Source organism: Phoca vitulina, unplaced genomic scaffold (assembly GCF_004348235.1).
Source record: "Phoca vitulina isolate PV1807 unplaced genomic scaffold, GSC_HSeal_1.0 scaffold52, whole genome shotgun sequence".
NCBI classification, from domain to species: domain Eukaryota; kingdom Metazoa; phylum Chordata; class Mammalia; order Carnivora; family Phocidae; genus Phoca; species Phoca vitulina.
Genome location: NW_022589755.1, coordinates 6642796 through 6658379, shown reverse-complemented (window position 1 = coordinate 6658379; position 15584 = coordinate 6642796). Strand labels below are relative to the sequence as shown.

General features: G+C 59.6%; 2 protein-coding genes across 2 annotated transcripts; one reads left to right on the top strand and one right to left on the bottom strand.

Annotated features, from left to right (window-relative positions):
* Window positions 1-1069: 1069 nt before the first annotated feature.
* GFY (golgi associated olfactory signaling regulator) lies at window positions 1070-3331 on the top strand. Its single transcript, XM_032388305.1, has 3 exons — window positions 1070-2246; window positions 2481-2654; window positions 3132-3331. The coding sequence occupies exons 1-3, from the start codon at window positions 1070-1072 to the stop codon at window positions 3329-3331; spliced, it is 1551 nt and encodes a 516-aa protein (XP_032244196.1).
* Window positions 3332-3641: 310 nt separating this feature from the next.
* On the bottom strand, window positions 3642-14023 carry SLC17A7 (solute carrier family 17 member 7). Its single transcript, XM_032388447.1, has 12 exons — window positions 13908-14023; window positions 9653-9905; window positions 8493-8611; window positions 8109-8223; window positions 7943-8030; window positions 7701-7787; window positions 7466-7608; window positions 6661-6810; window positions 6357-6489; window positions 5609-5719; window positions 5270-5397; window positions 3642-5055 (listed from the first exon to the last, which is right to left on the bottom strand). The coding sequence occupies exons 1-12, from the start codon at window positions 13967-13969 to the stop codon at window positions 4762-4764; spliced, it is 1683 nt and encodes a 560-aa protein (XP_032244338.1). The 5' UTR covers window positions 13970-14023; the 3' UTR covers window positions 3642-4761.
* Window positions 14024-15584: the final 1561 nt, after the last annotated feature.

Genomic DNA, 15584 nt, shown 5'->3' with positions numbered 1-15584 from the left:
CCCCAGGGAGGGGGTCAGGTGCGTCACCTGCGCCCCTGGGACCCTACCTCCTGCTGCCCCTCCCAGAGCCATTCTGCAGCATTCACCGATCTCTGCGTCCAGCGCTGCTCACCTGCTGTCATCTTGGACCTCACTGAGCAGGTAAGAGACCCCAGGCCCCAAGTGACCTTGTCCTACCCAGGTATCTGCCACCCCCACCTCCACCTGAGCACAGACCTACATGTCTCTGCCCCAGACCAGTCCTGAGAGCCTGGGATCTCAGCTCCATCCTCAATAAACAGGGACCAGAGTCTTGCCCCACAGCTCTCCGGGCAGGCTGAGGAATCCAGAACCCTACACCCCTATCTGCTGAAGGCCCAAGACTTGGAGTTCCCAGTCCCCTAGAGTTCAAGACTCCTGTCTCCTTTCTCCCCTGTAATCCAGCCCCCCTAAACTTTCTCCCTCAAAATTCTAGGCATCTGAACCTTCGGGCCTTTCCTCTCTAAGGAACCAGGAATTTAGACCCACGGTGCCCTCCACCCTCTGGAAACTGGGGTAAACCCCCAGCAGCCTTCTCGCCCAGGTCCCAGGAGTCTCCCTGCTCCCTCAGATCCAGGCATGTCGGGGCCCCCAGCCCACAGCCATTCCTTCTGAGCCTCCTCTAGTGTAAACAACTGTGCAGTGAAGGTGTCCCCGGGGCCCTCGGGAGGTGGGGGCAGGAAGGGATCCTGTGTCCCCTTGGAGGTCTACACCCTCTGAAATAGAAGTCGAGGAGGTCTGAGGGCTTGGAGAGGTCTGAGGTCTTTCCCAGTTTTTCTGGGACCCCCTCGGGGAAACAGATAAGGAAATTAACTGCGACTCCCAAGAAGCCCCGCGCCTCAGTCTCCCTTAGCTACGGCGGCTACGGCCCCACAGCTTCACGGAGTTGCAGCTGGGTTCCCCTTCTTTCCTGGGCGCCAAGCTGGAAGGGATCTCGGCCCACCTGGGGCGGTGGGCGTGGCCTCCGGGAGTGGGCCGGGGTTCCCGGGAGGCTTCCAACCTTGACCCCTTCCTTCCCGCTCCCCCGCAGCTATAGGCGTCTCCCAGAGCTATGAAATCCCTCAGCCCGATCCTCTTCCTCGTCTTCCTCCTCGCCCGGCTGGGTTCCAAGGCTGACCCTTCGGCCTCGCCGCTTACAGGCTCCGACTTCCCTGAGATGGGCCACCCTTCTCAGACCTCCCCTCCTGCTTCTGAGAATTCCACTGGAGACCTGCCTAACCCAGACTCCCCTGCGACTGCTTATCCCAAGCCCTCCAAATCACCTCATGCAGTTTCCCCTGAGCCCTCCCGCCCTGACTTCACTGAGACTACCAACCATGACCTTCGAGAAACCACACACCCAGAGTCTCCTGAGAACCCTAAATCTACCTCACTCAACACCTCAATAGCAGACTCCCTGACGACCCCAAAAATTAACCTCTCCAAAATGACAGATCCAGAACCTTCTGAGACCCCCAAACCTGACCCGACTGATATCCCACACCCAGAATCCCCTGAGACCCTCAAACTTAATCCCTCCAAAACCTCATACCCAGAATTTCCTGAGACCCCAAGCCCTGACCCTACCCAAACTCCACACCAAGAATCTTCAGAAAGTCCCAAACTTAACTCCACCGAAATCTCACATGCAGAAGTCCCTGAGACCCCACATCCTGACCCCACCAAGACTCTTCACCCCAAATCTCCAGAAACCTATAGCCCTGACATCACTGAAACCCCAAACTCTGAATTCCTTCAGACCCTCCATCAGGACTCTACTGAAACCCCCCACCGGGATTCCCATGTAACTCACAATCCCAGCCCCACTGAAATTCCCCAAACAGAATCCCCCACAACCCAGTACCAAAATGCAACAGAGAACCCCATGACCTCTGACCCTGAGATCTCCACCAGTCCTCACCCAGAAACGACTGCACCTTTCAAGGACAAAGCTACTGCCCTAAATGAGCTGCCCCTGAGTCCCAAACCAGAAACCCCTGCAGTGACCCAGCCTGACTCCCTTAAATTGCCCACGTCAGTTTCTCCTGGGACAGTTGAACTGAAGGCCTCCCAGAACTCTAGCCTTAAAGGACCTGATGCCCTTCTTCCCTCAGCCCGGATTGCGGGCCCCCCTGCTCCTCTCTGTTCCCCCAGTCAGCCAGCCCCTGCCACTCCGCGGGCCCCGCAGCGGCGCAGCCGAGGTGAGAGAGTCAGCACTATCATCGTGGTGGAACGAGTGGAGGAGACCGGTGAGGGGCCAAGACCGGACTCCTGGGTCTGAGGGAGGAGGGGGCCAGGGGCCAGGACTCCTGGGTCTCGGGGAGGGCAGACTGAGGACCCGGCTCTCGAGTCTGACGCGGGAGGAGGCTGAGGGCTGGTATGTGAGGTCTGAGATGGAAGGGGGTGGGGGCCGGGACTCCTGGGTCTCTGGAAGTAGGGGCTGGGAGTTTAGATTGCTCAATCCCTGGGCCCTCGTCCTTCAGGCGTGACCCTGGTGGGGCGCCCCCGGGGCGTGGCGGGCGGGGCCCTCTGCCTCTTCCTCGCGGGGACCGGACTGCTGATCGGCATTTTCCTGCTGCTGTGGTGTCTCTACCGCCGGGCGGCTCGACACCGGCCCTTCGCACACCACCGGCTTCCGAACGACGGAGATGAACCTGGTGAGCGACCCTCATTGCGTCCCTCTCCTTGAATGCACGTTTCCTTAACCCGGTTTCGCCTGGCACTTTAGGACACCCTGCCAAAAAGTACAGGTCCCCCACCCAAGGTCAATAGAAGCCCCGACCCCTCCATGATCCTGCCCCCCAATTCTCCGAAATTCCCCCGCGACACACGTCCAGCGCCGCCCCCAGCCCAGCTGGGAATCGCAACAGGCTGGGGGCGGCAGGTCCCCACAAGCCCCGCCCCTTCCCCCTCCCCGTCGAGCCCTGAATTCCCCGCCCTCTCCACTGCAGGCCCCGCCCTGTTGCGCCGACGCCACGCCCCCTCTTCGATTCTGGGGCCCTCGCCCTTTAATTTGAAAACCCAGTGCCAAAGAACAGTCGAATCCTCTTTCCCGCCTTCTCCTTGGCCAGCGGCGCAGCAGAGGGGACAGGCCCTGTCTGCCTAGTGATGCCCTCGCCCCTTTGCTCCCACAGTTATGCATTTGGAAGCCCCGAAGGACCCCTACGACCTCTACTTTTATGCCCCGGACGCCTGGGTCCCTTCACACATCGCCACCAAACAGCCGCCGCCCCCCCCCCCGCTGCCGCCCAAGCTACCCCCGCCTCCCCGCGGGAACCGCCCCCAGAGCCTGGAGTCGCTCTCCCCCGCCACACTCCCCAACAACTTCGTGTGAGCCCCACTCGCGTCCTGCCAGACCCGCGCCATCCCCAGACGGAGGAAGGACCCAGAGGTCCTGTCCTCCTGGCGTGCTTTACTGCATAGTAGTCCTCTTGGGTAGGAGGTCCAACATACCGAGATGCTTTCGCTGTGACCGGAGAAAACGGTCTGAGGCCGAATAAATCAAGTGTTCCCACGGCTAGACCCCTACTCTGGCCTGCTTCCTGTGAGAGGAGGGGGCTGGGGCCCTGGAATTCTGGGTCTGAGGGAGGAGGGAGCTGGGGGCCCAGGCTCCTGTGACCCCGCCATGGCCAATGACGACGGAGTGTGTACACCAAAGCATTTTATTGGGAGTGAGGCAGGGCAGGATTTACAGTCACAGAGACAGAGACACAAAGACTACCCTGCTCCGGGGAAAACACCCCTCTCCCCCAGCCCCATTCCCTTTCCTGGGATTCTGTGACTCCTCCTGCATATGGTCCCCAAATTCTAAGCCGAAAGAGGGGAGTCTGAGAGGGGAAGGATCCCAGATTTTGAGTCGTTTAGCCCCTGAGGGACACAACAAATGGCCACTGAGAAAACAAGAGTAGTTCGAAACCACCCAGGAGAATAAAGTGCAAGGAATTAGGGGGAAGAGGGGCATCTTGAAACCACCATGGGGAAGTTCAATGATGGTGGCTTCACACCATTGAGTTGATGGACTTGAGCAGCCACTATTTAGACCTGAAAATGTGTCAGAAAAAGTGCACGGGGGTGGAAGGAGGCGTAATGTTAAAACCGCCATCTTGCTTCCCTAGACATTGTGCTAAGCTAGGGAGAAGGTCTTGGGGAATTTGGTGCTTCAGCAGAACCTGCTGGTGGAAGGAGGGGTGCGGGGCGGAGGGGGGGGCTTGAAATCGCCATTCTCCCTCAGAAACGCTGGTGAGAATCGATCCCTAGAATGGCGGGGATGGGCGATTGGTTAATCCAACCTGGAGAATGCAAAATGGAATCGGCAGAGGTTTGTAACTTCTAGAGGAAGACCTTGAATGTTTCTGAAAGGCGAGGAAAGCTGAGTAGTCTCGGGGGCTTAGCCCGAGAGTCTCGGGGGTTAAAGGAAAGGGCGGAGGAAGGGTGCCTCAAAACCACAAGAGAGAGTAAAAGATTGAACTGTCCATTCAAATAAAGCCCTGAAAGGAGAGATTTGAAACCACTGAGGCAGAACAAGTGGAGAAGGAAAACCTTGAGGGGAATTTGGGTATCCTTGAAACTGCCAGTCTGCAGCTTCACTACCCCTGAGAGGCGATCGGGAAGGGAAGAGGACTTGACAGCACTGGGGAAGAAGAGGGCGAGTGCTTCTTAGGCCTGCAGCAGGACAGAGAGAACTGGGGTTCCTTGACAGTCACTCAGGCCAGTGATGTGTAGAATGGAGGTCCTGGAAACTGCCATTCAGTGGGAGGCACTCGGTCAGTAGTCCCGGACAGGGGGTGGGGGTCTTGGGGGCTGAACTGTGCTGTGTGTGGCCCCATAGGAAGGAGGCGGGGCGGGGGGAGCCCCGGGGGGCTCAGCCTCATCCTCCATTTCGCTTTCGTCACTGCCAGCCAGCTGGTCATGGCCAACGAAGCCACACTTCTCCTCGCTCATCTCCTCAGGCTCTGCCCACGGCTGCTTCTCCCCGGAAGCGAAGACCCCGTAGAAGATGACACCCCCATAGTGCACCAGGGAGGCAATTAGGAATACGTACTGCCACTCCTCCCGAGTCTGTGGGGGGACAAGGGGAAGGTGAGGTCAGAGGACAGAGACACAGAAGGTGGAGAGAGAATCTGAGTGCAGAGAAAGGGAGACAGATCCAGCGGGAAGCGAAGCGTTAGGAGACCAGAAGAGGGCAGGGATGGAGCCCAGTGAGGGCGAAGCCCGTCAGGAAGGCCCCATACACAAATTGGGGGGGCGAGTGGGTCAGGGCCGGGGCACGGACCTTGTGCTTAGTCATGGCACCCACGATGATGGGGCACACCATGCCTGACAACGTGCCCACGCCGTTGGAAATGCCCATGAGGATGCTGGCGTAGCGCGGGGCGATGTCCAGGTGGTTCACGTTGAACCCTGGCGAGGCAAGCCAGAAGGCATCACTCCCCATTGAACCTCACTGGAGGGACTCCTGCTGAGCCGCTCCTCCTCCCATCGCAACCTCCCCCGTCCCTCCCGCTCTTTCCAGGCCACCTTTTGCGAGCCTGGGAGGTCCCCTTCCTGAGCCAGGAAGTTCCCTACAGAGCTGTCCCGAGTCCGCCAAGCTGCAGACCCGCGCCGTTCTCACCAGAGATGGCGAAGCCGCTGAAGCCCACCGCGAGGACCAGGAAGGAGATGGCCACGCCCTTGGAGTGCGAGTAGCCGACCACCAGCAGCAGCGTGGCTTCCATGCCGAAGCCTACGGGGGCCGGAGGGCCGTCTCATCTGAGCGCCCGCCGCCCCACACCGCCTCTCCAGCCCGCCTCCCTCCGCCCCAGCCCAGCCACCTCCATGCCTGTCCTTGGCTTTGTGCCGGTTCAGCCTGCCTCGTCCCGCATTCAACCCGCGCCCGCCCTAACCAAAACCCTCACCTCCCTAACGTCCGTGACCACGCGCACCAGAGCCACCACGGCCCCGGCTGGACCCTCCATGGCCCCACTTCCTGACTAGGCCGCGCCCTGAAGACGCAGGGTCCGAGCCCCACCGGTGCACCCCCCACCTTCCCTCGGTTCTCACTCATTAGGCAGCACTCCAGGTCCCCCACTCATAGCCCCTCTTGATCGCCTAGTTCCCGTCCAGCTCCACCCAGTCCCGTGTAGGCCCCGCCCCGCCAGACCCAATCTGGTCTCGCCGGTGCTCCACCGGGATAGTCACACCCGCCTCGCCCTTCCACCCGGTGGGCCTCGAGAGAGCAGCCGGAGATTCTGTTCCATCTACGCCCGGCCTCACCCCGGCTCCGTCTTTCTGGACACGCCCCTGACCCCGCCTCCATCCTCCCGGGGTCCCGCCCCGCCCGGGGCTGTCCCAGACCCCGCGCAGGGCCCCGGCCCACTCACCTCCACAGTTCATCAACTTGCGCACATTAGTGGTGGACATGATTCGGCGGCTCCTCAGGAAGTCCGCGATCTGGCCGCCGATGGGCACGATGATGGTCATGACCAAATGAGGCAACGCTGACACCAGGCCCACCTGCACCAGCGAGCGTACAGAGCGAGCGCTCAGGGGCGGCTGACCCGGCATCTCCACCCGCTTCGTGTACCTTTGGCTCCTCCCTGTCCCTCGTTCCAACCTCTTGGGATCCAGGCCCGGCTGCTCCATCTCCCCCCGCTGCGCCCCCTGCCTTTCCTTCCTGGGCCCAACCTTGCTGATCTCGAAACCGAACACCTCTTCGAAGTAGGCGGGCTGGGAGATAAGGAGCAGGTAGAACGTCCAACTGCGGCAGAAGTTAGCCACGATGATGGCATAGACTGGCATGGATGTGAAGAAGCGCCGCCAGGGTGTGTTAAACTTCTGTTGGGGGGGAGGGTGTGGAGAGGAGAGGCTGCTAAGATAGAGACCAGGGCTGGGCGCTCTCCGTGTCCCTTCAGGGACCCAATTATAGTCCCACAGAGACCCAGGATTCCCGACCTCACTAAAATCTCCAGGGGCGCCAACTTGACCATGTCCCTGTGGGGACCTTGGCAGCCTAGCCTCACAGTGACACTTCAGGGATGCAGGTGTCCCGCCTCTACAGGGCCCCTCAGCTGCACAGGTGTCCGGATCCCACGATGACCCTCAGGAACTCATAAAAGTGAGCCCTGGAGTCTATTTCCGTTCCATTATGCCCCCTAATTCTAGCCTCACTCACCCCAAGGTCTAAGAAAACCCCCACATTCAAATCCCGCTTCTGCGGGCTTAACCACGCCCCATAGTGGTTCTGTCCACCTCACCACCCAGTCCTGCCCTCAGCACCTGCGAATCCTTTCTTCCCAGCGCTTTAGCTCCGCCTCCTAGGTTCTAGCCCCGCCCACCGCGCCTCCCCATCTTGTCTCTTCTGAAAGTCTACAGGAACCCACCGCGATCTACACCCTGTGGAGGTTCGAAGCCCCCTTTTCTCCTGCCTCCCTGACTGAATATCTCTCCTTGCCCCCACCACGCCTCCGCCCCCGCAGGCTTGGGCCCTGACCGTGACCGGGTTCATGAGTTTGGCGCTCTCGCCGATGGCGTCCTCTATGTACTTGCGCTCCTCTTCCGAAATGCTGGGGTGCAGAGCTGGGGACTCATAGGAGACGAGCAGCCAGAACAGGTACCAAAAGATCCCGAAGCTGCCTGGGGAGGGTCAGGAGGGGGATGGAAGCGAGGTGACGACCGGCCTCGCTCCGCCCCAGCGCCACCCGGACCCAGGCGTCCGGGCCCCTCACCGTAGACGTAGAACACAGAGCTCCAACCGGAGTACTGCACCAGGACCCCGGCGAGAGGCATCGCGACCACCGCCCCAGCATAGGAACCTAAGGGGGAGGACGCAAGATGTAGACCGGGCTCATCTATCCTCAGATTCGGGAATGGGGCCTCCCAGTCCCTGCCTTTCGGGGACACAGAAGTACAGGCCACAGTCCCTCCTCCCTCAGACCCGCATGTCTGGATCCTAGCCCCTTCCTCTCACCGCAAAAGGCTGTTGTTGCCAAGCGACTCCGCTCTAAGGGCGGGGCCCATTTGCTCCAGATGCCGTGGCAGGCAGGGTACGTGACCCCCTAGGAAGGAGAAAACCAAAGTCAACGAGAAGAGGCGGAGTGAGAACAGGCACAGGGTCATAGGGAGCAGGGCTTTACCTCTACCAACCCCTGCAGGATCCTCACGAAGATGACACAGCCATAATGGACTCGGGCAGCCGAGGGGATCAGCATGTTTAGAGTGGATGTAGCCACAATGGCAAAGCCGAAAACCCTGGTAGGAAGAGTCCATAGTACGAGAATAGGGTCTAGCTATCCCGCCAAAGCTGGGATTCTGCTCTGTCTGCCCACGGCGGGCCAGGCCTTGTGGTCCTCCAGAACCCCCCCACCTCTGTAACTCCCACCTTCCACAACCACAAGCCCCGCCTTTCTCTAAGACCCCGCCCCCTAACCCAGGCTCCTCCCATTCCCCCCGTCAGCCCCGAAATGCCAGGCCACACCCTCTACGTAGTTCCCGCCCACCTCGAGACCCCAGCCCTGTACCTGTTGGCTGCGAATTTTTGGCAGATAAATCCTCCGGGAATCTGGGTGACAATGTAGCCCCAGAAAAAGGAGCCGTGTATGAGGCCAACAGTCTCTGGATCCCAGTTAAATTGAGCTTTCTGCGGGCCAAAACGTACGTCAAACCAGCGGCCCTGACCCCAGGCTCTGCCCCTCCACCAATCAGCACAGACAGATTTAGTCCCTCAGCCAATCAGCAACAAGGACCCCTCTCGCGCCCAAACACCTGCCAATCAGAGCTCACGCCGTCCTCCTCCCAATTCTGCCCGCGCACGCTGCCGGGCCGCACTACTCCAGCAACTCGGCCTGTCGCGGCCCGGAAACCTCGCTCGGCCTGCTTCCCCGCCTCCGTGCCCCTTCTCCGAATGTCTAGGGGCCCGTCAGTGGGGTGGGAACTCTGTCTCCACTTACTTCTCTTAACCAACCTAAGAAACTGTTTGCGGAGTGGGTGGGTGGGGTCTAGTCAGGGACGAGAAGTAGCCAAAGGGGCGAGGTAGGCCAGTGCCTAAGTCAGGAATTTTTCCTGAGGCAGGGGCACGGCCTACACCAGAATTAAAATAGGCAAAAAGTGGGGCGCCTGGCTGGCTCGGTAGAGCATGCAACTCTTGATCTCGGGGTTGTAAGTTCGAGCCCCAAGTGGGGTGTAAAGGTTACTTAAAAAATATTAAAAAAATAATAAAATAGGGAGAAAGTCTGAGATGGGGCGGGCTTTAGGTAAAGGCCAGAGCAGATGAAGCGGGATGTAGCAGGGACCGAACTTCAGAAAAGTCAGGATCAAACTTCAGGGTGGAGCCCGCGATGGGACTGGGATTAGGATGTGACCGTGGGACAGGCGTGGGTGGCAGGTGGAGCAAAGTTGCTAGGAGGCCTACAGTGGAGCAGGGGCAACACGTAGGAACCCCAGTGCTGGCGCAGAGTCTGCATTTGGAAATCAGGGACCTGAAATAAATAGGGGCGGGGCTTCATTTCGAGCGGGGCACGGCTTTAAGCCGAGAGCCCTGAGGCAGAAGGGAGCCAGCCGCAGGGGGCGCACGGATGGGCGGGGCTGCTCGGCCTGGGCTCCGCCCGGAGGACCGTGACGTCATCAGCGGGAGTGGGCAGGGCGAGGTGGGCCCGCGTGCCAGGCCACGCCCCTGAACTACCTGCACCACCACGTGGCCCCTGCGGTGGGTCGTACTGTTGTTGACCATAGAGACGATGGCCACGCCCAGGTTGCAGCGGATCCCAAAGCTGATGCAGAAGCCCAGACCGCTCATGATGGCGATAATGTAGCGGCGAGGGAGACCGAAACAGGTGCAGTCCACTACCGGCGGGTCCCGGGTCTGCGTCGTCACCGGGCGTCCGTCAGCGCTCAGCTCTAGCGTCTCTGCACCTTCCTGGCGCTTCTCCAGAAGGCTGCGGGGCAGCAAGAGTCGAAGACTCGTAAGTTCAGTGCCCCGGCCCCCTCCTCCCCACGACACAGGAGTCCGGGGCAAAACCTCCTGCTTTTCAAGACTCTAAGGATGCTAAGCCCGCACTCCCTCCTTCCCCAGGAGTCCAGGCCCTAGCTCCCATCTCCCCCCCACACACACACCCAGGATCCAGGAACCTGGACACCCTCTCTCCATACGCTTCAGACCAGAAATTCACGCTGCCCGCCCCCTTCTCCTGCAGACTCCGGTGTGGAGGTCCTCAGTCCCCTTTTCCCCCAGCCCCGTTATCTCTCGACTCAGGAGTTTTAGACCCCAAACTACACTTGGTGATCCAAGAGCCTGTGCCGCCAGCCCCCACCCCGAGGCCCAGAGACTCTTCAGCCCCCCTCTCCCAGATATGAGTCTATTTGAGGAAGCAAAAGGCGCTAAGGAGATGCTTCAGCAAAGGTGTCAAAAGAACAGATGCTTCTCAGCCACGTCTGCTATATATACCGACCGCCCTCCTCCCCTGCCCCCAGTGGCATGCCCTTCCCTGCTTCCAGGCCCCAGGTATGGGGCTGACATCCAGCTGACTCCCTTCAGCCACCGGAAGCCCATTCCCTGGGGGTGGGGAGAAGTCAGGGTCCCTGGAATCCAGCAGCCCAGCCAGACACCCCTGGGGAACCTTGAGTTCAGGCTGTCAGCTAGAGGGTAGGGAGGGGGGAGTGGCGGGTGATGTCCTGGCAAGGGACAGATGGCCCTGGTAGGGGGATTGGCTCAGTCCCCAGCGTGGCTCTCGCCCCCGCCCGTTCTGGAACCGGGATTGAGTCTGTGATGATGGATAGGGTATTTGGAGAGCCACCTCACACCCAGAGAGTGGCTTCCGGGAAAGAGAGGTGTGCAGAGAGGTGTGCAGAGACTGAAAAGGAGGGCGACAGAGATGGGAGGGGCACAGAGGCTGAAACAAAAGGGTCCGAAATAGAGAAGGAGGGACAGAGACCCAGAGAGAGAGGGGAGAACAGAACAGACCCTGGGAGGGAAGGACACAGAAACTGAGAGATGGAGGGGGACAGAGACCCAAACATAGGTGGGGACAGGAACCCAAAAGAGAAGCTATAGTTGCAGAGACCCAGAACGTTGAGAGAAAGATGGAAAGACCGGGGGACCGAGGAGAGACAAGCTGGGGACGTGATTTGTGAGATTCGGCCCCTCTCTGAGGCGGGTACGCAGCCAGAGGATCGGGCTGGATCCCAGGAAGGGGCTAGAACAGATGGAGGCGAGGGAGACTGGGACGGGGGAGGAAAGAACAGCCAGACGGTCTGGGGGGAGGCGGGTGGAAGAGATGAGAGAACACAGCCACCCTCCCCATCCTAGAACTTAAGGAGGTTGGGGGGGCGCTGAGAAATGGGGGTAGGAGAAAGGGCCTGGGGGAGTGGACAGAACCCAGGAGGGGCGAGGAATGAGAGCCAGAGAGAGGGGGAATAGATGCCCCAGAATGAAAGTGCAGGGTGGTAGGGACTGCCCCTCACCCCGCATCAGAACACACCTGCCAGTGGGATTAGACTTTGACCCAGGCCCCTATCAGACGCTATTCAACCCTGACACTCAGGAGGTGCTTGCAGCCCCTGAAATTTGATACTCGTTGTTAATACTCCAATGTGTCTGATCTCTAACCAAGGCTTTCCAAATGGGGTGTGGCGGGGGCTCGGTCTCCCACATCTAGAAAATGGGGGCAGGGGTAGAATGTGAGGTTACAGAGAGGGAAACTCCAGGTGATACTGATCATTTCAGGATACAAGAACCAAGGGCGCAGAGATGATGTGGCCCAAGTGCTTCCCCCGAAGACAAGAACGGAGAGGGGAGAACCTGGAGGGAGATCCTCCTCCCCTTCCTGGGTGCCTGGAACTCGGGTCTGGGGAGGACTTGAGGAGGAGGAGAAGCTACACTTAGGAAGCAGTTCACCAAAATGAAGAAGGTGTCGCAGTCTCCCTCTCTGGGTCTCTGTCTTTGCTTCTCTGGGGTTCTCTGTCCGCTCCCTTGCTCCCCCAAGCCTCTGTCCCCTTATGTCCCTTGGTACTCTCTTCCCATTGTACAGCTAAGGAAAAACGGAGGTTCAGAAAGCGGAAGGAGCACGTCCAAGGTCACACACCAGAATAGTGATGGGTCCTGATAATTTCCTGGCCCCCCGCATGGCCCCATCCAAGGCCTGGCTCTCAGGAAGGAGGCACCTTGGCTCCTGTCTCTCCTGCATTCCCCTTCCTCCCATGTCCTTGCCCCAAGTCGCTCTGGGTTACCGTCTGTTTCCTGGGCTGACGGAGTTCCCCACCCACTCTAGGATCACTCATCTCATCTCGAGGAAACTGCAGCCTCCATCCCCGGCTTGGGAGGGGCTGGCCTGGGTTCAAATGATGACACTTGTACTTATCCGTGCATTCCTCCCCCTTCTCGAACTAAGCCTCAGTTTCCCCAGCTTTGTCTAAAAGATTAAATGGAATCATGGTGGTGTTATGTCCGATACGGGGCATTCCTGCCTCTCTCCGACCATCGGAGTGAACCCCAGGGTTCCGACGCAGTGCTCTTCTCAAACTCCAACTCCTTGGTGAGTGTCCTGGTGGGAGCTCTGAGCTCTGGGGTCTGCAGGGGCTCAGGAGGCAGCTCAGAGAGGTGAAGGTAAGGCACAGACAGAGAGAAACCCAGGCACAGATGAGAAGCTGAGAAGCAGGGACTGAGGGAGGGGGCCTGAGGAACACATCCCTCCTGCCACCACCCCCCTTCCAGCCCCCTCCATAAGCACGTCTCTCTCCCTCTCCTGACTTCGCACTGATGTATTTTGAGAAACTCGTGAAAGGAGGCGAGAAAAAGGGTGGGGAGGGGCTGGAAGATTGGGAAAAGAAGGGGTGAGGTTATCTCAGCTCCCCCTCCCCCCACTGCACCATCCTCCTGCCCCCTCCCTTCTGTCCAGCCTTACTCCCATCTCTCCAGTTCCTAGAGGATGGGGGACCTTTGGAACTAGGAGGTGACCTGCAGCGAGCAGGACTAGTGTTTGTCTTAGAGAAGGACTTGCATGGCCTAAGGAGATGGACTGAGGGTCAACTAAAGATGGGGTCAGGGCCAAGGGGACAGGGTACGAGGGAATGGCAGCAGGGGTGCTGATGGGGCCATCTCCTCCCCGCACTGTGGTCAGATATTTTTAGGCTTCTCCGCAGCTGAGTAATTTATCTGACTTGGAGCCAGGGCTGGGGTTGGGGGTGAGAGGCTGGAGGGAGGTGTCCAGACTGCCCTGGGGGACACCCAAGTCACTGGGGTCATCTCCCTGGATGAAAGGAAGTCCGTCTTAGCTCTAGCCTATATCCTTTGGGAAGTCTGCAGTATCCCACGAGCCTCATTTTTTGGCCTGCAACTTCTTTCTCCCCGAGACCCAGGATACCCTGGCTTCTCCTCCCAGCTTATCTCTCCTCAAGGGCAAGGACCAATGGGCCCCAATCCGCTTTAGCTTCAGATTAAACTCTGAGAGATGGAAATTGAGAAGACACGGGGAGATGGAGACACCCAGGGTGGGGGATTAAAAACCCAGAGCGAGGGGGACAGACACCCAAAAGGAAAGGGTCAGAGACCCAGAGAGAGGGCAGCAGAGACTTAGAGAGGCGGGGACAGAGACCCAGAGAGGGGGCAGAGATCTGAAGAAAGAAGGCAGAGTGAAGATAAATGAACGGAAACCAAAAGTGGGGAAGGGGGTCAGAGACCCAAAGAGAAGGAGATATGCAATCCCAGGGAAGAAAGGATAAAGTCTGGGGTGGGGTGGGGCACAGAAAAATGAACGAGATGATGGATGAGACTGGACCAGGGAGAGGGGACGGTCGAAAAAGGAGGGAGAAAACAGGACAGATGGGTGGAACCCCCATCCACGGGTATCGCCCGTCCATCTGTCCGTCCAGGCCCAGGTGGGAATGTGAGTCCTCCTCGGACCCTCGAGCTCTTCCCCGCCCAGGACCCTCACCACGCTCACCGGTGCAGCCTCCCGAGGGCACGACCCGCTAGCTTCCGAAACTCCTCCTGGCGGAACTCCATGGTGGCTGCCCCTGCCGCCGGTCCCCCCGCCGATCCCCCCGCCCGCGGGCCCGGGCGGCCGCGTCCGGGTTCCCGGGGTCCGCCCCGGCCCGGCCGGCCCCGCAGCTCCGCTCGGGGGGGAAGGAGGCTGCGTGTGCTGGCTGCCTAGGGGCTGTAGCTGGACTCAGCGTCGGGGGCGGGGCGGGCGGTGGCGATACCCCGCCCATCCTCGATAGACCACGCCTCTTATATTCTAGTCCCGCCCCCTTTCGCAGCCCTCCAGCTAGGTTCTGTTCCTGCCCTTCCATTGCAAGACCACGCCTCTGGGCTCTGAACTGCTCCTCTGAGTTGCATCGCCCCAATTCTATCCCTTCCCGGAGTTACTCCCCCCGTTCCATCCCCCCAGCTCCTTCCATCTCTTTTCTCTCCTCCCGAGTTCTCTTGCTCACCTGAGGTTTCCCTCTCCTTTTTAGTTCGCCCTAATTTCGTCCTTGCTTTCCGTCCCCTACGGTTCCATTTCCTGCGTTCTCATCCTCCCAGCCCTATCCCTGCGAGTTTCTGTGCCCTCCAGTTCCACATCCCCCCCCCCCCCCCGATTTCCATCCCCATCCCTCATCATCCTCAGTTCAGCTTCCTCATTCACAGGGTGCTTTTCTCATTCAGGGAATACTTTACCCCTGAATTCCGACCCCCATTTTGATCCACCCATTGTCCCCTCTAGTTCTTCTCCTCTCCGGTTTCTTCCCTCTTGACTTCCATCCACCTGTTTCCATCTTTCCTTTTTAAAATTCTATCCCCTTCCAGTTCTATTTCCCCTCGGGTCTCATGCCCCTCCTGGTTCCTTCATCCTTGATTTCCTTCCCCTCTGAGTTCCATCCCTGACAGTTATACGCCCGTCCCCAGTAGCGACCCCCATAATTCCCAACCAGCCTGGAATCTATCCCTCCCTTTGAGTTCCGTCCCTACTCTCCCGAGTTCTCTTCCCGCCCCTTGAGTTTGGTCCCCTCCCCTGAGATCCGTCCCTGCCCTAATTTTTGCCCCCTTCCCGTGGAATCGGTCCGAGTTCTGTCCCCACCCACTGAGTTCTTTCCCCGCCCCCTGAGTTGTGTCCCCTCCTGCTCGGGTCTATCCCCGCCCTCTTACTCCATCTCTGCCAGCCCTGCCCCTTTGGGGTTGAACCCGGACTATTTCTCCGGCCCGGGTCCTGCCCCTGCTCCTTTCGCCAGACCAGCTCTTCTCCCCGACGCTCAGTCCACCTCCAGATCCAAGCCCCGGGAGGGTGCTCCTTTCCTCACCGCCTCCCTGAGTCGGGCCGCAAATGCATTTGGGATTAAATTTTCATGAGGTGGCACAAGCCCTCAAGGAGGTTGGGAGGGAGCAGCCGACGAGGCGGGCGGGCGCCACGGACCCGGTGGCCCGGCAGCCACTGCCCGCCACGGCCTCCAGTTTCTTGCCTTTGTCCCGCTGGGTCTCTGGGTCTCACAGTTTTGGCTATGTTTGCGAAACCCCCGGGGAGGGGGAGGCTAGGGGCTGGGACCCCAGGGTCTGAGGGAGGAGGGGCTGGAGACCCGGACTCCTGGGTCTGAGGAAGGAGTAGCCCGCTGAGTCGTCCACGGGCGCCACCCTGTGGCGGCAG

Excerpts from the sequence above, each read along its gene's own strand:
- SLC17A7 (XM_032388447.1), bottom strand. The coding sequence starts at position 13,969 with ATGGAGTTCCGCCAGGAGGAGTTTCGGAAGCTAGCGGGTCGTGCCCTC. Across the intron at positions 8,224-8,492 it reads CAAAAATTCGCAGCCAACAG|GGTTTTCGGCTTTGCCATTG; the intron begins GTACAGGGCTGG and ends TCTTCCTACCAG. Across the intron at positions 5,720-6,356 it reads CAAGTTGATGAACTGTGGAG|GCTTCGGCATGGAAGCCACG; the intron begins GTGAGTGGGCCG and ends CGGCCCCCGTAG.
- GFY (XM_032388305.1), top strand. The coding sequence starts at position 1,070 with ATGAAATCCCTCAGCCCGATCCTCTTCCTCGTCTTCCTCCTCGCCCGG. Across the intron at positions 2,247-2,480 it reads GGAACGAGTGGAGGAGACCG|GCGTGACCCTGGTGGGGCGC; the intron begins GTGAGGGGCCAA and ends CTCGTCCTTCAG. Across the intron at positions 2,655-3,131 it reads GAACGACGGAGATGAACCTG|TTATGCATTTGGAAGCCCCG; the intron begins GTGAGCGACCCT and ends TTGCTCCCACAG.